Below are 23,466 nucleotides of genomic sequence, written 5' to 3'. Positions count from 1 at the left end.
TCACACTTGATGGGTTATTTTGTCAACTTAATGATGTTTCATTTGCATAAACAAATAAGTATTATGATAAGGTTGTATCAGTTTTGTGATGTGCAACAACATTATTGGTGGGGTCTGTTCTCTGGGATTTTTCTTAACACTGTGCAACTTGAGCTCATAATTGATGATTGAAGGCTACTTTTATTTAATATAAGTTGGTGGGAAGAATGATTAGCAACCTAACTTTAAGGCAACCGCTCTCTGCAGATGTTCTCATAAAAATATAGGAATTTCAGACAAGTCTTCTGAGGAATCTTAAGATGACCGTTTGGTTTTGATATACATATAAACAGAGGTTACCTCTGCTTTATCTTCCGTCTACAAACTGCTTTTGACAGATTCAGTGTATGATAAAAACATATTTTCTCCACTGCTTTTGTGTAAAGTGCTTAACCAAATGTATTTGCTTTTTCTTTATTTGAATCTTTCACCTTCTTTATTCAGACATTCTCAAATTTTGTCTGCCATGTTGTCTTAATCCTCTGCAACTGTTGAGTATATAATGTAAATATCTTTTCTTTTATTTTCACTTTAAACTTTTGTCGTGTTTTGAATTTCAACACTTCTGCTCTTATTCTTTTCAAATGGCCAAGAAAATATTAGAAGGGCTTCAAATTAGAAGAAAACAAAGATCAGACAGAACATATAATATGGTCCAACATCAGTGATACATTGATGATTCAAGAAACAAATGCAATAAATTAGATACACATGCAAGAATTTGACAGATTGGCAGTTTATTGTATGTATTGCTAGAGAGGAACAGAACAAAGTTATGAACAGGACAAGGGGTATGAAGAATCCATTTGACATCAACATCCACAAAAAGAAACAAGAGCAATGCCAAAACATCGAATGTACACAAAATTTACAGCATTAAAGTATCAGGAAGCTGTAGTAACAAATGTTTGTGTCCACATTTCACACTAGTAAAAGAAGGAAGAAATAAACACATTCTCCAACCCCTTGTATGTATAGTCATTTCCTCATCCTTACATTCCCAAATTGTTTCCCCAGACATTTAAAACAATCCAACAACACAACTATAATTCACGAGAACCAACAAACAAATATAAAATAAATAACACCCCCGACAACAACTAAGTTTTAGTACCCAATCAAGAAAGGAAAGAAAGAAAGAATATGTGAATGAACAAAGGAGAGCCCTCCTTTTTGTGCTGCATTTTATGTTCATTCAGAGGGCTTGGTCTTGGACCTGTAGAGAAGCTTCTTCTTCTTAGAAGTTTGGTTGTCAAATGTGAGCACAATTTTTCCAGTTTCACCAACTTTGAAGCTGCAGCCAATAACTTGTTCATCGGTTGGTCCAATTTTCCTCGACTTCTGCACTATCCAAGTGTATCCACCCTCGTCACTTGGTACAAACTCGGCCCCATAGGAAACGTCCCAGCCCACCACTCTCACCTCCCAAACCAACGTGCCAGCCTGCAAAATCGGACAATTCATTGATCATAGTTAGAATGGAAGTCGATTATTTAGAGTTAAAAATTACCAAATCTCAGTTTCTAGAGGTATATGCTATCGACGAAGGAGTCAGAAAGACATGCCCACCTCAGTGATTGGCAATTCGACGGTGTGCTTGCATGTTGGCTTGATAATCTCCTCTGTTGCAGGATCAGCAGGGGTGAATTCCTGTTCACCCTCCTTGCTAAGACCACCATACTGAACAGGTACTTGCTCAGGTGCTATGTATCTGAAAACAATAGAATCCCATATTAAAATCATTGACTCGGCATATGTAGCAATTCAATTATCAGTTACAGGTTAGAAAGAAAATTTCCGAGTTTACTACTTGAAGAGTGTCTCAGCAGTCTTGGTTGGGCCTGCAAACACAAACTTGCTCTTGGTTCTCTGGGTCAGGAATGGACTGATCATCCTATTGTAGGCCACATACCACCATGGGACATTGATGAACACCTTCGCACCAACAAAAATCAAAACCTCAATTAGTACACACCCTATCATAGTAAGCTGCATATAACTTAATTACAAGAAAAGCACAAAATCGACAAGAATCTCCACACAAGAAAACCAAGCAGCCCCACTAGAAAAAATAGCACCAATAAAAGAATTCCAGAAAAGAATCACTAAGTTACACAAAACAGATAAGATCAGATATTTAAACTAGATTAGGCATGAATTAGTATATGAAAAAGTTCAATAATCTCAGGTAAACAGTAAAAAGTAGACCTTTTTTTTTAAAAAAAAAATCTGTGTACCTGTTTGGCGACAAATTCAGGATAGTTATCCTGGAGCAACTGGAGGGCCTGGTTGGTAGCTTGGCGGAGTTCTTTCTTGAATAATATGAGGCCAGGTGAGTTCTTGAGATCAGTGATCTGAACAATAGTGCATGTGCCATCAGGACTGAAGTCGAGCTTCCTGATATTCTTCTCCAAGAACTGAATATACCACCTCAAGAACTTGGCTCTCTTCTCAGCATCAGCAAAAGTGTTGCTGTACAACTCCTTATTCTGAAATTCACCAAAAGCATTGTAACAAACAGGGTGTCCCTCTCTATCAACTCCATGCATATAAACAACTTTTTCAAGCCCCTCAAGGATTCCCTCCTCTTCCAGCAACTCATCAATCTTAAACTCTTTCCTCCATGCCACCACGCTTTTCAGCATCGCAAAAGCTTCTTTCACCTTGAAGTCCCTAGCCCTCAAGAACTTAAGGAGAATCACGTCACTCTTCTCATCAGCAAGTAAAGGAATACCCCATATGGAGACCTCCTCAGGTGCAGGTGGTGGGGCTGTCTCCTCCTCCTTGGGCTTCTCCTCCTCCACCGGGGCAGCGGCGGGCTCCTCACATGGCGGTGGAGCAGGGGCGGTCACTTCATGAACTATAGTTTCTTTAATCTCTTCAACAGCTTCAACTTTTTCTTCCACCTTTTCTACCACTGTTTCGGATGGCTCAGCAGCCGGTGGAGGGGTTGCTTTTTCTTCATCCTTTTTCTCCACCTCCTCTTCTTTCACGGGCTCCGCCGGCGGCGGAACCTCAGCCGGTGCCTCATAGGCTTCGGCTTTTTCTTCAGTCTTTGTCTCTTGTTCTTTTATCTCTTCAGCCTTTGGCTCTTCTTCTGGTTTTGCTTCTTCTTCTTTCTTCTCTTCAGGTTTTGGTTCCTCCTCCTTGGCTGGGGCCGGGGGAGGGGGCGGTGGAGCGGTGAATTCATGCTTGTTGAGTGCCTCCTGAATCAACTTTTTGAATTCATCCAAAGCTTTCTTCTCTGGGTCGATAAGATCATCGACCTTGTTGCTTTCCTCCTTAAACGATGCAGATTCAGCAACTTTCTCCTCAGATGCTTCTTCTTTCTCCTTCTCCTTTTCTCCTTCCACCACCTCTTCCGCCACAGGTTTCTCAACCTTCTCCTTCTCAGGCTCAGGCTCCGGCTGCGGTGGCGCCTCCTTCTCTACCACATCGGTTGTGGGCTTCTCCGCTACCGGCACATCAGACACCACCACCTCTTCGGCGGCAACAGGAGTCGTCTTCTTGGTTTCCTCAGCCATGACAAACAAAAACACAAAACTCCCACCACTCTTAGCAACTCAAAAATCAAGAAAACAAACAGAAACAGAAACGAAAACAATCCAAGCAAACCCTTTTGCTATGCAGAAAAAAGACTCGAGACAGAGAGAGAGAGAGAGAGGATTGCTGGAGGCGATTAAAATGAGGAATTGGAATGGAATTTGAAGAGAAGGGGGTGGCTTTGTATTGTGTATACGAAGAGGAACAGTCTGTCAAAGACTTGGAATTTGCCAGCTCGTTACCACTCTTGTACTGGGGTCCATATCCACCACACCACCTCTTCTTTTTCCTCTTCAAATCATCCAATTTTTATTTATTCATTTGCAAATAAATTAAATGTCCCCGAATCTCTTTCATATTTTCCCAGTTGCCCACCATCAATTTTTTCCCCTTTTTCATTTCTGAATTACCATTTTTACCTATTATAGATTGATTTGGTTATTTATGTTTGACAGATAGATACCAATACCAGCATTTCTGTCTTTTAGAACCGTTGAGTTGAGGTTGCGGCGGCGGCGATGCAACGGTATCTTACATTAGCCCTTCAATTTTTAGGGTTTTTAGTTCCCCCAAATAACTATATTATATTTAAAAATTCCACCATTTACATTCTTTTAAAAAAAAAATGAGAATCCAAAATTTTTAATACAAAAAATAAATTTTTGGCTCCAAATTTATGAATTTTGTCACCACTAGATAGGGTTGTAAATAATTTGAATCGACACAAATTGAGTCTGAGTAGTTTGATATTTTTTTTAATTATTTACTGTATATTTATTTTCACGAAAAAAAAAGCTTCATTGTCTTATTCATAAAAGATATGATCGTCATGTGACAATAACTACAAAATCAGCTTATATCAGCTCGCATATTTTATTATATATCGTCGTCGGACTGTTGAATATACAATTTTCTTTTTCATTTCTTATAAATTTATATAATATGAATCATTATTTGGATGGACATATTTCAAATTACAATTTTGAATTATCTAAAAACAACATAATTTGGGATGTTTATTTGGTAAAATGAGGTGAACACATCATACCTACTACTGAGAAAATCATGAAATAATATAATTAATTGATGAAAGGGAATATTGTGATGATATGATGAAATATGAAGTGAGTAATAATGGGTAGTGTTGAATGATATCATAATTATCTCAAACGTTGTAAAAGGGAAACTTGGGAAACAAATAATGCTAAAAACAAGAGAAATGTTGGCATAGTATTGGGCGTTGTGAGATAAGGTAGAGTGTCGCATCGCATCGCACCGCCTCTCAATTCTTCCAACACGATTTTGTGTGTATAGATATCTGGTAAACCATTGAGGTGGAAAATGAAATTTCCTGGACTTTCTGGGCGCCATCTTTTCCTCTCACATACATAAATCATAAATCATATTATAATGTAAAAGAAATTCAGATGAAGTTATTGGGTTAATTAATATATTTTATAATTAAAGGTTACTAAAACAAATTTATTTAAAAAAATAAGTAAAATTATAATTCATAGTTTATAAAGGTATTTTAATCAGTTTGTAATAAAGAATAGAAGAAAACATAATAAAAATGCTAACAATTGTGATAATAAGATGATATTAATAATTTATAAACAATAAAAAATACTTATATAATTATATTAAATTTTAAGAAATTCATTGTATTTAACCCCATGTAAATGTAAATGTAAATGTAAATGTAAATGGAAGATTTGACACATAATTGCTCTTATTGTCAATTACGTATATACTTATTTGTGTTGCTTAATGTATGGGAAATTGCGCGTAATTTTCTGAGTTGTAAGTTTGTAATAATGAAATGTAGATTATGATATAATTAGTCAAATTTATGAAATAAAATGAGGTTTGAATGTGTTTATAACCTTTTTCAAATATTTTAATGAATGTGTAAGTTAGGACATATAAAATTGGAGGAATTGATTATTTGTAGATTACGAAGATTTTATAGTTAAAAAAAAGTGAAAATGAAAAAAAAAAAAACAGTCTGGCGAATAATGACACCTCTGTTGAGGAAAATTCCAGACCATGTTTCTTTGTAATCATCGTATTTCACACCAAACAGAATAAAAAGTATTTTATTTTTCAAGTGGAAGTTATATATAAGAAAAAAGTGATGTATGTATGTATGTATGTATGTATAGGTAACGGGTATGAGTGGTTGGGGGGACCCTCAACCACTGTCACTGATGCTCCGTCTTTCATGCGCCAAAGCAATCCCAAACTCATCTTTCTTTGCTGTCTTTTTCTTTCTTTCTAATTTCTGACATTACTACTCTTTATTATTTTAGATTTATTTAACAACAATTGAGGGAAGGAGTTTTAGCATTGAGAGGTGGTTGTATTAAATGATTTCTTTTAGTTTAGATAATTGTTTGAAAATTTGAATATATTTATCTAAATCGGGAATGAGCAGTATGAGTTTGTCTGTCTGTCTCCCATCACCACATTGCCTGCTAACTATTTTCATTCTCATTCACACCCCTCTACGTACGTACTACCTCTTGGAAACTCACCTCATTATGATGATGAATGCATGGAATTGGAATTGGAATTAATTATAATGAGTTTTTCTTCTAGAAGGTTGCAAGCATAATTGTAAATGGCGATGATGATTATGTTAGTTCCAGTTGTCACATAGGATTCATCATCATTACCACAACACAACACAACCTTAATTTCCATATTTCAATTTTATTATTTATGCAAATTTATATCATTAATTACAAGTACCATTATATGTAATTTAGTTTGATTCTCCTTCTCCTGCAGGCTACGATGTTTATATTTCATTATATATTAATGATCACGTGTTGGATCATCAATATAAAGTGCACAACATAAATACATTTCATTACTATTCAACAATAAACCAAAAACCACACACACAAAACAAAACCCCATAATAATTACTTTTTCCCCGGGAATGACCCATTCATTAGCTGTCCTGTCCCCACTTAATACCTTTCTTTATTTGGCAAATACCACCAATTACTTATATGACAAAATTCGAGTTTAGATTAATTAAATCAAATCAATTATAAAATAAGTATAATATATTTATCAAGTCTTCATACATCAAATATACTATATTTTTATATAATAGATTGAAATTCGATCAAACTTAATTTGAGTTTAAATTTTCGTGTGACCTAATCCCTTTTTGGACAAAGATTTTACCAACAATAGCCTTCACGCCCATCCTGCTCATAATAATAGTTAAGTCTTAAGTCTTCACTCCGGTGTGAGCGCTATAGCATCAGACTTTGCTTTTTTCTGTTGTAAACATAATGGTTTGCAAAGTAAGCGTAGGCAGCAATTGTGGCTGCGCTAAGGCCTGCCAGTAGCCAATAGAAATAATCGAGGTGGGCTCGATTCAAGTTGTTGGAAAACCAACTATCATGCCCATCTCCACTGCTTGCCTTCTCGATCACAGATATCAGAAAACCACTCAAGAAGCTCCCAATGCCAAATATACTGAGGTATAGAGCAAGTCCTATACTTTTCAGTTCACTTGGAACCTGATCATAGAAGAACTCTTGAAGACCAACCATGGTGAATGCATCAGCGATTCCAAATAGCAAATACTGAGGCGCCAGCCACCACACACTCATCGGTATTGTCGCCTTTGGCTTGTTTACCAGCCCATATCTGATAGCTGTTTCAAGACGTTGCCGCTCAGTGAGTGCCGCAATTACCATGACAAGAAAAGACAATACAATGCCTGCACCGATTCGTTGAAGCATTGATATGCCGGCAGGTTTCTTGGTTATAGCTCTGGCTATTGGAACCAGAACATGGTCGTAGATAGGAATAAAAAGGACTATTGATAGGCTGATAAGGGCTTGAAGTGAAGCAACTGGTATTTGAAAGCCAGAAATTATGTGACGGTCCATTGTAGCTCCTTGTTTGGTGAATAGGGTTGATGTTTGTGAAAAGACAACGGCATATCCCAAACACGAACACCATATTGGAACAAGTCTAAGAATTGCCTTGGCATCGTGAACATCAGCTACGCTGCAGACGTGCCCATTGTCCTCTGAACCATCAGGTGTAAGTAATGCTTTGTCAAGAAACCTGTTATGAACCATTTAAAGTATATAAAGCAACATTTATGGCTAGGTGACCATAAATTTCAACAATGAAAATCTGCAAATGCTAGGTGACTTTATAAGCCTAGCATGTAAGTTTTAGTTCAAACTCATAGGAGTAACCTTATGGGATATCATGAAATAGGCCACTAAATAGTTCCCATCTTGAGAAACAGGAAAGGGTTAGTAACTTACTTGAATTTGGCACCTTCATAAGGCATAATCTGCTGAGCTTCCTCTTCAATTGATATAACGGTAGGCGCAGCGTGCCAATTTCTTGCTGCTTTCATGAAAACCCTGCCAATTCTCACAAATGGATTCCTTTCATCACTGTTTATGCGAAATCGATACGTCATGGATCCAAGCAAGAAAATGATTAGTGCGAAGCACATTGCAATGCAGGGGATTCCAAAGCCAAGTTCCCAACTCAGATTTTCTTGAATGTAGCTCAAAATCAAAAGAGCTACTAAAATACCTCCGTTCATTGAGAAATACCACCAGTTGAAGAATGAGCTTTTGGCTTTACACTCTTCTGGATCTTCCTCATCAAACTGATCGGCGCCAAAAGCTTGTACACAAGGCTTATGCCCTCCCTGAGCAAATGCTACTAAATACAAAGAGAAGAAGAATAAGATGACTTCAAATGGAGGAGGAGAACATGCCAAATTATTTGCATCATTTTTGCAATCAGAAGAGTTGTACGAGTGAAGTGCAGCTGACATAGACAAGAACCCAAGTCCCTGTGATCCATCACAATCCAAAATTGAACATGATTAGTAGCAACACTACCCTTCTCACATTACAAAACTCCAACTTCACTTTAATCTCATAAGAATTTCCATTGAATCATGTAACGCATAAGTATCCAATATCCTTGCAATCGTTATAAATCCAAATGCTCACAAGACATATATTTGTGAACAACAAAGCCATGTAACTCATTCAGAAACTGAAAATTCAAACACGAGGCGACGCGGTTCACTTGATCATTCAAGTTTCTGTAATTCTATGTTCTAAGTAAACGAATTAACTCGTTAAGTTTCATTATCAAATTCATATGCTGCTAATCAAGATACTGAGCAAACCAATGTTGAGCAATGTAAATGAACTAAATTTATGAAGAATTCAAGTACAAGCATCTGCAGTGCACTAACCAAGACGTAGAGCAGAGAGGCAATGATAATGGTACGATATCGACCCAAAAAGGAGTCGGCGACGAAAGCGCCGAAAAGCGGCAGAAGCATCGCCGCTCCATTCCAAGCATTGACGTTCTCCGCCGCCGCCGCAGTCGATTGACCCAACGGGCCCGTCAAATAGCTTATTAGATTCGAACTTATTCCATAATAAGCAAATCTCTCCGCCACTTCAACACCTACGACAAGAAAACGCCAATTGAAGTCAAAACATTAAGCAACCAACAATACAAACAAAAAGGTTGTACAAGGAATCAGGACAACACACCTATGATGAAAGAAGCGGATCTCCAGCAACCCGACTTTGACTTGTTCGCAGGGAGGCCGTTGAAGTCGAGGGAGCCCCGGACGACGTCGTCAAGCAACGGAGTTTCAGCCTCCGGTACGTCATTTCCGGTGAGCATAGTTATTGCAATTGTGTGTCTCAGTTGGCGGGCCTTTTTAACTGTTGATAACTGATTCCTGATTTGTCAGAACGTTTACAATTTGGGAAGAAACAATCACTTTCATGCAATTTTGGCAGAAATTCAATTCCAGTTGGGTTCATTGCAAGAAAGTAAGAGAAAAATACTCCCCAAATTGTGGAGTACACAACTCGTCACGATCAGGACAACAACTGTTGTAGGTTGTGGATCCATCCAGCAATTGAAATATTTTATATGACATGTGACTTCTTCATATGATATTTTTCTATGCCATGCGATACAACATGGAGAATATTGAATCAGTAAGCAGTGCAAGCTAAGCAAAGACTTATACAATTTGGGAGTTCCGGCAATAAATGAAACATCTCCACTATATTTGTTTTTATTTTTAAGTTATTTTTGCATTGAGTGAAAATATATTTAATATTTGTTATCATACAAAAATATTTTATCTGAGTGTTTTTAACTATTTTATTATAAATACATATATATACACACTCATATATATAAATATATATAAAAAATATACAATTTGATAATAAATACTAATTTTTATCTCCCAAAACACAATATTAAACATACTATACTTATTTTAAACTATTTTCAAAAACAAATTGCAACACTATGCTCTATTTCTAACTCAAACTTGTTTGCATAATTCAATACCTTGACAAATTTCAAATTCTTGAATTCTTATTTTAAAGTGTGTGTATATATATATTATATGTATTTTAGATTCATTTAATTTAAAATTATTTAAAAAATATTTCTTGAAAGCAAATCCTCATCTGGAGAAACCCAAAAATGTGGAACTTGTATAAAACCCAACCCAAGAGGGAATCGGGACGCCTATTCCTCAATAGTGTAGGCTGGGCCAATATATTTTATGGGCTCATATTTGGGCGGGCCCAATCCAAGAATTGATCCATGAGCTCATCATGGATCATTTCCTATTAGGGTGGCCTACAAAGATATTATTTCACTGGTGGGGACGGGATTGAGTTGATCTTTGCTTTTTTCATGTAGATTAAAGTGGGCCCACAACCTCTTTGATTTCAACCAATGCCAACAATGGACTTATGAACGTACAAAAATCAGGTTATTGGGTACCACATTTGTAACAAGGAACAAGTCGCAGATATGTTGGGGTTCATGGAGTCATGTAAGTTTGCGTAAATGTTTGTTATTTTCACATTTATGTAAGGCTTTTCCTCATTAATATCCATAAATGGCATCTTGGAAAACCCAATTTTTTAAATTTTAAGCAGGGCCGAGTTTGGGAAAGCACTCCTCAACAGTGTAGGCTGAGCCCATTCATTTTCTGGGCTCCAATTTGGACAGGAGGGACACGTTTGCTTTTTCATGTAGATCAAAGGGGGGGCCCTCCACCGCTTTAATTCCATCCAACGCCAACAATAATACTTGCGTGAAAGAAACAAATACTGACAAGGGTCGGTGGAATTTCAATTTTTTTGTTTTTCCAGACAACAACATTTATTACATTTCACTGAATTTACAAATGATTATTTCATATATTACGTCCGAATATATGTTTTACAAATTATTAATTTATGAATTAGGTGGAAGATTACGAGTTGAACAAAAATTAAGAATTGCTCAAGTTGCAACATAAATAATAATAATTAAGTAGAGATAATATTGTTCCTAATTTTGATTACAACATTAATTGCGTGTGTTGACTGTTCCAAGCTGACCGAAAAACATAGTTTATTGTAATTTTCAAGTACAAGTTTTGGCAAGAATATAGTAATTGATCAAGATACCACTTTTCAATCATTCAATCCTTTCATTGTAAGTGGATGCCCCCTGATCCACCTCCTTTATGTAGATCGAATCGTGAACCATGGTTGTTGGAGTCGGATTATAATTAAATCATAAATCATCTTAAATGTAGATTTTGAAAATAAAAAAACTTGTTAGATTTGTTGGGAAGCCCTTATTTAAAACTTTTCTATATTTAAATTAGTATAAAATTAGGTTAGAAGAGATCTAGAAAATTTAAGGTAGTCGAATAAGCAATAAATGTAATATACCATAAATACTTTCGGACAGTGGTATTTATAGGTGTAGATGTCCGTACACAATAGGCTCACATATCAATATCTCACAAAATACCTATTGAAAGATCCAACGATTGATAATTTGAGTTTTAACTCCGTGTCGAATACAACGATCTGACCCGATAAAAAGTAGGCGGATCCGATTTTTTTGCCTCGAGAGGTATTTTCATGCCTGTCCCCCGCCCACACCCAACAGGCTGAACCAAATCAACTGGATGTTGCTTTCCGTGCGGACAATCTTTTATCGTCAGAAATCATGGAGGATTCATTTTGTTTGTGGAGTCAACTGAAATATTTACATATGATGCGTCACTGGCTGAACTGAGAGCCATTTGTATCGCTGTGGAAAAAATTCACTAACGCCGACAAGATTGATGCTATTTTTAAATCAGATTTGGCCGTTGCCGTTGAGTGAATTATCAACCGAACTGAAGACTGTGCAGCCAAAATTGATGTTGAGGAATGTAGAGCAAGTTGGAAGTTGGGAAAGTTCCAAGACTTTTGTAATAGACTTGCTCATGGTGCAAATTGGGATCACCCTATCCCACCCCCAGTATTCTCATTTTGTGATGAGGGCCCTATTTCACTCCAACTCTTAAATTTTCATTTATGTCTTAATTAGAACATTATGAGTGGCTATTAATATTAAGACACCCCTCAACTAAAGAGATAACGCAATAAATGGGACCACAACTTTTACATACGAATTGCTTAATTCCACGTCAGTATTCACAGAATACCAAATTCAAGTTTTTGTACACTGTACAAATCCTATCAACCATAACTTTGACCATATTTGTGTACAATTACCAGCGAAGCAAATAAAAAGCAATCGCTGTAATACAAGAATTACAAATACACATGAATAACAATACTTCTCTACTTGCTGCCATGAATACTATTATAATTTCTATGGCAGGAGAAGGGGTCTGCAACTTTAGCAATTAATCCTTCTCCGATAAACGTAAGACCTGTTGAAACAAACAAAGCCTGCGAATCCAGCAGCGCTAATTCCTGCCAGAAGCAAGTAAAAGTGGTCAAGATGTGCCCGGTTCAAGTTGTCCGCAAACCAACCATCTTGCCCATTTCCACTCGTCAATTTCTGGATTGAAGATACCAGGAAACTGCTCAAAAGGCTGCCTACTCCAAGTATGCTTAGGTACATTGCAAGACCAATACTTTTCAGTTCACAGGGAACTTGATCATAGAAGAACTCTTGAAGACCCACCATGGCGAAAACATCAGAACTCGCAGATAGCACATACTGCGGTGCCAGCCACCACACACTCATCGGAATCACGGCGTCTGGCATATCCACCAGCCCATATTCACGAGCAAGTGCAAGACGTTTCCGCTCAACAAAAGCTGCAATCACTATGGAAGTTGAGGACAATAATAATCCGGTCCCAATCCTTTGAAGCATTGATATGCCCGATGGCTTTTTGGTAATAGCTCTGGCAATTGGGACGAAAACACGATCGTATAATACAAGAGAGATTGTAATGGTAACAGTTATGAAACACTGCTGCAGTGAAGCAGCTGGTAACTCAAAGCTGCCAATGATGTGGCGGTCTATTGTAGCTGCTTGCTTGGTGAAAAGAGTTGAAGGCTGTGAATATATAATGGAGTATCCCAAACATGCAAACCATATGGGAGCAAGCCTGAGAAGTGACTTTGCATCTTCAACATCCGTAACGCTGCAGATTTTCTCATCAATCGTACCATCCGGTGCAAGTAATGCTTTGTCCAAAAACCTATTAGAAGGTCAATATTAGTATGCAAACAACCAAAGACACACGTAAAACAGCTCAGGATGCTAGTGCAACTCAGACACCAGAATGTAAAATCTTCCGTCCCAGTGGACATCAGGAATGTGCAATTGTTTAGGATCTAAAATGGAAAACGGAGGATAAGAATCAGTGATGCACTGACTTACTTGAATTGAGCACCCTTCTGCGGCAGAATTCCCTGACCATTCTCTTCAATGGATATAGCTATAGGAGCAGCCTTCCAATTTTTAGCTGCTTTAACGAAAACCCTATGAATTCTCACAAATGGGTTCTTTCCTCGAGTGTTCACACGAAATCGATAAGTCCTACTTCCGGTCAAGAATAAAAGCAGAGCAAGGCACATGACAATTGCAGGGATTCCAAATCCAAGCACCCAACTCACATTTTCTTGAATGTAGGTCAAGATCAAGAGAGGTACCAAAACACCTCCAGCAGCAAAACAAGTCCACCAATTGAAGAATGAGCTTTTTGCTTTACATTCATCTTCATCATCCTCATCAAACTGATCAGCTCCAAAAGCTTGCAGACAAGGTGTAAGCCCTCCTTGTGCTAGTGATACTAAGTAAAAAGAGAAGAAGAAGAAGACAATCTGAAGCTCAGTTGGAGAACATCCCAACTTATTGGCCGCAGGTTTGCATCCAGCAGAGCTGGTTGAAAGCGACGCTGATAGGGACATGAAGCTAAGCCCCTGTAGTCCAACAAAATCCAAAAGCGAAATAGATCAGCAATTCCAGAAGAAGGGAGCCTTAGGCACAAGAAGATACTAAAAGAAGAGCCAAAGAATTCTGGTCAAGTAAGAAGTAGAAAATGACCTGCAACTTGAGTTTCTCTCAATTTCGTTTACTGTCATCAACAAGGCTTTAATATCCATCGGAGAGACTAAAGAGGTGTATGCAGTAATTTTTACTTTTGTGGGGTAAACAAGTTCTAGAGAGAGTTGTAAATCAAGTACGTAAAATTAAGGAGCGTTTGAAAATAAAAGTTAGAGGCGAGAGAAAAAATTGAACTTGGAAAAACAACTTAAATACCATTTTTACCAATAAATTGCAGAAATTGGTAATAAGATGCTCTTACAGCTTTTCTTAATTAAATCAACTCCAGATAAATAGTTAAAAGATATACGATGTAAATTAAAAACACTCTTTTCAGTAAGCACGTACTTTACGGACAAAAAAAATACAAAATTTCGTTATATGAAAGCAATACTATGTAGGGTCTATAACAAAAAGTGCACCTAGTCAGTGTAGAATACAAAGTTGAATAGTTATTTACCCCCCAAGTCTTTTTGAGAAGTAGACATGACAACCGACGGGGTCACTTTCAGGGTTAAGCTGGTATCGCAACTCCAAGTTGCTTACAGACACAGCATAGATAACGTTGAGAACAACGTATGGGCAGTTGATGCATCAGATTCAGGGGAAAGAGGTGTCCCGGTGCACAGTTAATCATTTTTACCTCGATAACATTTACTAATTGATTTTTTAGATTACTACTGCGTGTCGTTTTATGCGTATTGTGAATAGAAAAATTACAAAGATCATAAACTTTAGCTGTCACATAAGACGCAATACTAAGACAAGAGATAACCAAGTTTGTGTACAAATAGAAAGTTAAAAGTAATAATACCTACGCTAAGTATTTCATAAGCCCAAAATAAACTATTTTTTATGGATAAGATTAATTCATAAACAAGAGAGTATACGTAGAAAGGCAATAGCGTGTGGGAGGGTATTAAGCAACTTATGTAAGTTAGTTTTTGAAACTAACCGATATGTAAAGAACAGAGGAAACAGTTATCATCCGGAATCGGCCTGAGAATGAGTCAGCCACGAATCCACCCAGAATTGGCAGAAGCGACGACGTTCCAAACCACGCATTCAACACAGCCGCCGCGGTGGCGGTTGATTGTCCCAACGGTCCAGTCAAATAACTCACTAAATTCGCACTTATTCCGTAATAAGCCAGCCTCTCCGCCACTCCGGCACCTACAAGAAAAACATCAGATGGTATAAATAAACAAGGCAGAATACAAAACTCACGATCAAAACGACGTAACCCTAGCTGTATCTGATTGACACCGTACCCATGATGAAAGCAGAGGATTTCCAGCTGCCGGATTTCGATCGGACGGAGGGCCGGCCCTTGAAGTCGACGGAGCATGGGACGACGTCATTCAGCAGCGGGATCTCCGCCTCAGATATTTCATCTCCGGTGGCTATACTGATAGTCATTCTCTCTCTCACTTATTCTTTTTCACTATTGCTCTATGTTGTTTTCTATTGCTCTGTGCGTCTGTGCGGCCGAGAGCAGACGGGCATTTATCCTGAGCAACTCGGTGCGCATCTTGCTCTTCCTATTGTTACGTGGGACCAATGCTTTCAATTTTTATGTGATTTTTAATTTCTATGTTTAGCCCATGTTGTCCAAATTCTTATCCTCCCCCTATGTTTTCTTTTTTATTATCTTATTGGCCATCATCACGGCCAACAGTACTTGTGTCTACGCCTTTTACATTTTATGTTTATTTTCGTTTAATAAATAAATTATTCAGATAATTAAAATTTATTAATATTAAAAATAATAAATATTTATGTTTATTCTTGAGTAACTTATTACTAACTTATTATATATCAAATAATTCTTTTTCTAACCAAATTATCCTTATACATCTTTATGCACAAAGGATTTCGTTGGTTGGAGTCAAATATGTATAAGATAAGTCAAAATAAAAATGGATGTATAAAAATAAGTTTGACTTTTGGTTAGAGAGAATAGATGAAGGTGAAGTAAAATTGGACGTTAGAAATCCCTACGGAGTCCAAGTTTCTTTTCGTATAAAATTAGATAGAAAAGTGAACATATAAAACTAAAAAGACAAAAAAATACATATTTTATGCTACTATATTACCCATTTACATAATTTTTCTCTAATTTTGTATTATTCTCCATTGATTACATAGAATATTTGAAAAAAAAAAATCTGAATCACCAACAAAAATGTTGATGTTCGAATTTAATTTTTTTTTTTAGGGCATCGATAGTATTTATATTTTATTTAAATTGAATAGTCTAAAATAAATGAACCATTTTAATGAATATTTTTATTAATAAAAAAATATTCTTCTTCTAGTTTGATTATTATTTTTTTCGAAAAAAAAATTGTTAGTTCTTGTTTTATGAATATTTTTATCAATAAGATTTTTAAATATTTTATATACTAAAAATAATTTTAGTATGATATTAACTTGTTTATTTTATAATACAAAATAAAAAGAATGGTTAATCAGAAAGTTATAAAAGTTAATGTTTTCTTCACAATCAATTTTTCTCATGTCGAATAAAGAGAAGTATTCGAGATTTACTCTCTTTCCAATCATACCAAACAACTTGAAGGAAAACTATTATTCTTTTCCTCCCCCTCGCCTTTTCACTAAAGGATCGTGTGGCACGGCCGGGGAACGCGCTAGCGGAGGCAGTAAGCGAAAAATGTATAATATAAAAGTTTAAACCGTAAAACGACGAACCAAAGGGTACCCTTGGAGTTTCCGGACGTTCGATGTAGTATGAAAATAAAAAACAAAAATAAAAATCATACCAAACTGCTGGTGTGGAACGAGAAAATAGAAAAAGTGAAGATGATACCTTTAGTTTTTATCATTAAAGCTTGAATGTACACTCGTTTTGAAATTAAACATTATTCATATGATGCTGGAAGCTATTATCGATATAGCCTTCTAGTATCAACTCCCCATTAATGTGCGTCAAGAGCTCTTCTTTAATCCTTATCCAAGTATTAAAGATAACCCTTCAACAGATGTCTGTTGCCTCGTTGGTGCATACTCATATCCGTTGTTATGCTTAAAAAAACATAAACAATGTCGGGCTCAGTGCACCGAACAATATTCCGATGTTGCTTACAACAAAGACGAAGGGAATGTCAAACATCTAAGCTCCTCATCAGTCTACGACGAGTGAATCTTGGATAGTTTATCCAATTCCTATATGGAGAATTTTATGAGCAATATTCGTGTTCTAGAGTTTGACAACATCTTTCTATTATTCCAAATGATAAAGATATTTTTAACATCTAAAGCACTAGGAACACGATTGAGCTCCCACTGACCTTCCGCCTTATTCTTGATCGAGTCATGTACTTCATGAACTTGTCAAAAAAGTCTTCCAGATATATGATATTCAAACCTAGTTTGAATTCCATAGTGGATATTATGGCTCCAAGCCATTTTATCCAGATCGATGTCTTACATCATTTCTCCTTGTTTGGTTAGGTTCAAGAACTCGTATACAAATGAAGTTTCGGTTGCAAATGATATTTGCATTATTTTATACGAACCTGTATAAATCAGACTCCGAGTCTAATTTGCCTCCCACTAGTTCCTAAACGTATGCAAGACAATTCCTCATACTTAAGACTTTTATAGGGTATGAGGTTGTCAATCCATATCAAATATGGCATCTAGATCACGACTTTAAAAAAATGCCATGTTTTTCAACTTGACGATTCGAAAGTCCACATTCAGATGGTCCAGATAATTCAATGAAACACCGATCGAAGTATGTCTAATCAAGGTTCGATTTCCTCCTTACCAGAGACAGTTCAACTTGGAATGTTTCAAACCAACCCTCAAAAGTTGGTTTCATAGCCGCTATCCAATGCGCAACCCAACTACATGAATTATTAAGTGGTCCTTGGGCATCTGTTGTAATGTCAAAGCAATGCTTAATGTAATTGGTAAGCACAACAGACACATGTACCCAAGACGAATACCTACCATATTCGTTTGAACAATATTACTTAAATAAAGACTGCTTGGATATTTCCCATAACCGCCAATCCCAGTTAGTTTTTTGGTCATCGATTCCAACATTCACTTCCCCTCATCCTCTCAGTTTTCATTTCCTCTCATTTTAACCAAACAAATCGTAATGTATTGAGGAGGTATATCTTCATCCTTATATGGGTAGATTGATAAGAAAATATTTGTTTAATTTGCAAGAAATCAATAATAAATCAATTGTGGTAAATGTGAATTTTTATTCAATTTTTAATACCAACAAATTCCATAAATTTTAACTAACAGAGGAATCTACTTGTTAGACTAAAACAAACATTATGGATGGTATATGAAATTTTGTAAAATACAGGGGGTCAATATACAATTACATCAAACCTTATGAAATGGCAGTGTAATTATCCTTAAAAGTTATAGTTAAGTACACTTTGCCTCCTGAACTACTCTTGGTATAATATTTACCCTTCTAAACTAATAAATATAACATTTATCTTTTGGTTAGACAACATGGTCATTCATGCCTTGAATAATTATATTATTCTCAATATATTTTAGTACTTTACGCGTTAAATCATAATTTAAGTTTAATTAAAGCTAAAATATAAAATTATTAAAAAAAAAAAGAGAGAGAATAATTTGAACTAAATATATAATATAAGGACATTATTATCAAAATATTTAGTTGTAAGGATAAATATTACATTTATTGATTTAGGGGGTAAATATTATATTAAGAATAATTTAGAGGCAAAGTGTATTTTTTTTTTAGGTAAGAACGTTGAACTTTTTATTAATTGAAAGAAATCGACTATAAGTACAATTATTTATGTCGACATCAGTGTCTAATGAATAATCATATCATGTGCAATAACACTTATTATTATAATAAATAACAACTCCTATTATACCACGAATAACATTCCATAAACCTAATGGAATTCGAATTCATAACCTCTAATGCCTCAATAATTTAGAGGGGAAAGCGTATTTAGTCCTAATATAATTGTAAAAGAGTCGTGCTCAAGAATAAAAGCTAGAGACAGTGGTTAAGCGAATTCGTGGAAGTTAATGTTATAGTTACATACTGACAACATTGACCCAACCAAGAGTCGTGGACGTTACAGTTACGGACTTTTATAATAATAACAAATTTAAGGTATTATTGATCAAATTAAACCTGCTTTTTTACTAGTGTTCTTGTTATTAGTATTATTATTTGAATAATCTCAATATAACAAATATTACTCATTTATAGACCTAAAGGAATCATAGTCATCCATCATGATTGAGAAAGGTATAATTAAAATATATTAAATATTAATTTTTAAGTTTGGTAAATTGTCTATACTTTTTTAATAATTGAAGACCAATTAAAAGATCTAACTCTCTAGTTACTCATTTGTATATTTATTTAATTTTTTTCTTCTATACAAAAATTAGGAGCATTAAATTTAATTTTTTAAATTATATATAATTACAAAAAATAAAAAAAAAAAAGACGGTAAAATTATTGTTAAAATGTATGTTGGGACAGAAATTGAGATAGTTGGAGAATAGATTGAATTTGATTAGTGGAAAATGTTGGGGCGGACGGAGGCGTAGTCTATGATATGATATGACATCATTTTCTTAGCTTTTCCCCACACACTATGTAATGTAATTTGTATTTATAATTTGTCATTGTAATTGTAATTGGTGTTTATTTTTTCTGTTGTCCGGACAAAGACGTCAACACATTCATATATGCCACCAAGATTAAAGTATGGAATATATTCGTTACTATTAATAACATCAAATAATTCATCATCTATCCACTTATACGAATTTTGAGTAGTGAATGATGGCATAGAATTTATGGAAAACATTCAGTCACCCTCCTGTAATAATAGGAATGTTCAAAAAAATTTTCTATAAAAATTAAAATATCAAATACCCTTCTTATGATATATAAAATAAAATTAAAAAAAAAACCTTCGTACAGAAATTGGATCACACGGGCTTTGACTGCGAATTGACTATGAAAAAACTTTTTTTTTTTTTTTAATATTTTTTACTATGAAATTGGGTCACACACACTTTGGATTAAAATATGTATGATTGAAGTGACAGTGAGATGATGGTGTTGGGTGAAATGGTGCGAATGATGATGATGACTTATAAATGGAATGATATACTATACTGTTACAAACATTTGTAACCAATAATTCCTCCCTTCCTTTGTCCAAACCATTTACTATCTCTATTTTTTATTTTTTCAGCTTAAAACTGGCGATAATCACACTAGTTATAAAGGTATCAAATCAATGAGAATATTCCTAATGTATTTAGTTTTGAATGAGATGAGTTGAGGGCAAAGGCGAAGGCAAAAAGCAATTCTTCTAATCTGCTGTCCCTACTTAGGCGGCAGGTGTACTTGTGCTGTTGTTGTTTTTTTCCTGGAGCCTTTCCAGGGGCCCTCCCACTACTTTTTTCTTTTGTATAAAGTGTATTTGTACAATATAGACTAGTTTATATATATATTCAAAGTTAAATATATTCATACATAAATTTGTCAATCCTGCAATAACATTATTATATCTCATATTGTAACAATAATTTTTTAAAAAACAAATATATTTTAAATAAATAAAAAAAAGAGGTTAATCCCAAATGGAAATATATTGATTGGGTGGTGGAATATGGAGTTTTGGCACAAACCCCCACCTGCACTTGTCCCACCCATTTCTCATCCCTATATGTCAATTATTGTGATCGCTCATCCCAACACATAAAACAATTAATTATTAGGATATATGCCCATACTTTATTATTATATATAAGAGTATAAAAATGTGGAGGTGGTGAAGCTAAGTTATAAAAAAAATATAAGGGGGGTTTTAACTTAAATGATTTTCAATCACATTGGGAAATTCTGAAACTAATAAATTGTCCTACCCAGAGACTATTCTATCTTCGCTCCCAATTCTGAAGAAGATTCCTTTTATAATATATATATGCATTTGTGTGCATGGTTGAGGGGTTTTTTGTATTTTTATGGAATATTACATAATTACATGTTCTGGAAATAAACAGTGTATATATTGAGAGTTAGTATTCTAAATTTGAATCATAATTCAAGAAGAAAAAGATAAACATGTGTAAGAGGGGTTAAATCCACAAAGTACTGAAAAAGACAAATCAGAAATTATGTTGATTTAATATTATTGGTAGGAGAAGAGGGACCAAGTTTAAGGGCTCCTCCTACTTTGACTATTATGTTCACCTATTTTGTAGGATAGAGGTAGCAGTTGGGTGGGAGCAATTTTCCTTTTTTGATGCCTTGTGCACAATATCTTTGTGATTCACCTATTACGCCTCATTCCACGTAGATGCAAATATCACCTATGGAACTGTAGAGAGAGATATCGATCACCACAAAGAAAAAGTGTCCCCCAACAATAATGCAACACGAATTTTAAATAAAAAAAATATAGTGATATTATAAAATAAAGTAATATAGGCATGAGATTTAATAGTAAAGTATGTGTTATTTAAATGATATGATATGAATAGACTAATTCTTCTGTGGTGTTAAATCACATGATAAAAATGAGTTGATATGCGGACATGTGAAGTGAGTGATAGGATAGTGGTGAAAAAACGTTTTTTCAACTGTCTATAATCGCACTAGTGATAAGGCTAATCAGCCAATAATATTTCTGACACATATACTCGGCGACTCATCTTGTCGCCTGTCCCAACTTTCTTTCTATCTTAATCGGCAGGTGTACCTGTACTTGTCTTCTTTTATTCCCAATACTTTACTTTTGTATTAACTATAATATGTGCATATTTATTAGAATAATTCATTATTATTTCTTTAAATATTTAGTATAATTATATGTAGATCTTTTATAGATTGAAAAATTATAATTAGTTTTTTTATATTTATTTTTATTTAATAAATAGGTCACTTTATTAGTCAAAATTCACCAGATTTGCTAATATTATGGAAAAAAAATTGAATAAAAAATTTACTACAATTGACTTATTACTGATTTATTAAAAATTAAATAAATTATTTTTTTTTTAACCAAACCAACTTTATAAGAGCCAAAATATATCTCATCACATGCATTAATGTATGAATATACATAAGGTTAGTCGGTCAGAAAAATATTAATTAATTGCCTAACTCTAAGCTAATGGATATTACAAACTCGATAAACTTTAATTAACAGATGAATTTATTTATTAGATAAAAATAAATATAAAAAATAATATATTTAATTTTTCAAACCAGCAATGGTCCACGTATATATCAAACTAAAAAAAAAACAGTGTAATTGTTCCTATTATATAATATAAATACATAAAATATTTTTATAAAGTAGAAATCTTTATATATATAAATATATGTATATAAGTACCACATGTTTATAAACATTTCAATATTTTAAAAACAAAATATAAAAATCTATATATAAAATGATCCACTTGGTGACTAAGTCCCAAAAATTATTGGGTGGTGGAATATATATATATATATATATATATATATGAAGTTTTATTCTCGTCCTCATCAATTATTGTGCTCTCTCTCATAATCATTGCCGTATGACCCGTTGACCACACCACCCCTCACCTTTTAAGACAAAATTGTATAGATCTGCATAGCGATTGGGTTCGTTTTTTGAGTGTTTTGTTGTATTTTGTGAAGATAGAGAGAAAAGGATAAAGATAAATAAGTGTGTGTTAGAGATAGTATGTATATTTGGATTTGTTTCTAAAGATAATTTAAAATAGATATTGTATGTTTAATATTGTATTTTGAGAGACAAAAAATACTGTTCATTGTCAAATCATTTCTTTTTTATATATATTTATGCTAAAACAGTTAAAAACACCTAGAATATATTTTTGAATTATGACAAACATTAATTATGTTTTGACTCATCCAAAAAATAATTTAAAAATAAAAACAAACATAGTAATGGAGTTTGTGAAAGTGATGTTTAAATAAAAGGGGGAAGTACTGACTTTACTTTTAATTTTAGTGGCTTTTCAATCACATTGGGAAATTCTGAAATAAATAAATTATAGCAGCCAGGATATTATTCCTTGCTCTCCCACCTAACATGCATCTATCTAATTTTTACCAACATTCTCATTTGTATTTAACCTTTTTATTTTGTTCATTTCCATGCTGTAAATTTGGTTTGTATTATTTTTTATTTATATTTGTGACGGAGCGAAAACAATAAAAATTGAAGAAATAATGAGAATACGTTTTCAGTAATATTTATAACTCAAAATTGAATGTAAATATTTTATTGTTGAATGCTTTACTTAAGCCCGCAAAATTTAGTGCAAAAATAAAACAAAACCGAACAATAATTTGAAATTTTTTTAGGCCCAACTGATAACTATGGAAAATAGGAAGAATAAGTTATAGTCGACTCAAAAATAGAAAAAGAAAACTAAAGAATTGTT

General features: G+C 34.5%; 3 protein-coding genes across 3 annotated transcripts; all 3 read right to left on the bottom strand.

The window, feature by feature from the left end:
* Positions 1-897: 897 nt before the first annotated feature.
* LOC105175397 (patellin-3) lies at positions 898-3,832 on the bottom strand. The gene is made up of 4 exons (XM_011097837.3): positions 2,277-3,832; positions 1,850-1,974; positions 1,609-1,750; positions 898-1,482 (listed from the first exon to the last, which is right to left on the bottom strand). The coding sequence occupies exons 1-4, from the start codon at positions 3,561-3,563 to the stop codon at positions 1,231-1,233; spliced, it is 1,806 nt and encodes a 601-aa protein (XP_011096139.1). The 5' UTR covers positions 3,564-3,832; the 3' UTR covers positions 898-1,230.
* A 2,809-nt stretch (positions 3,833-6,641) lies between these two features.
* LOC105175389 (protein NRT1/ PTR FAMILY 5.10) lies at positions 6,642-9,621 on the bottom strand. The gene is made up of 4 exons (XM_088876906.1): positions 9,156-9,621; positions 8,849-9,066; positions 7,890-8,434; positions 6,642-7,680 (listed from the first exon to the last, which is right to left on the bottom strand). Exons 1-4 carry the CDS (start codon positions 9,289-9,291, stop codon positions 6,855-6,857), a joined length of 1,725 nt encoding a protein of 574 aa, XP_088733032.1. The 5' UTR covers positions 9,292-9,621; the 3' UTR covers positions 6,642-6,854.
* A 2,466-nt stretch (positions 9,622-12,087) lies between these two features.
* On the bottom strand, positions 12,088-15,519 carry LOC148788906 (protein NRT1/ PTR FAMILY 5.10-like). Its single transcript, XM_088877568.1, has 4 exons — positions 15,267-15,519; positions 14,951-15,168; positions 13,330-13,871; positions 12,088-13,147 (listed from the first exon to the last, which is right to left on the bottom strand). The coding sequence occupies exons 1-4, from the start codon at positions 15,412-15,414 to the stop codon at positions 12,331-12,333; spliced, it is 1,725 nt and encodes a 574-aa protein (XP_088733694.1). The 5' UTR covers positions 15,415-15,519; the 3' UTR covers positions 12,088-12,330.
* Positions 15,520-23,466: the final 7,947 nt, after the last annotated feature.

This window comes from Sesamum indicum, linkage group LG2 (genome assembly GCF_026168435.1).
Source record: "Sesamum indicum cultivar Baizhima isolate 11 linkage group LG2, ASM2616843v1, whole genome shotgun sequence".
NCBI lineage: Eukaryota > Viridiplantae > Streptophyta > Magnoliopsida > Lamiales > Pedaliaceae > Sesamum > Sesamum indicum.
This window is presented reverse-complemented; position numbering and strand designations above follow the sequence as displayed.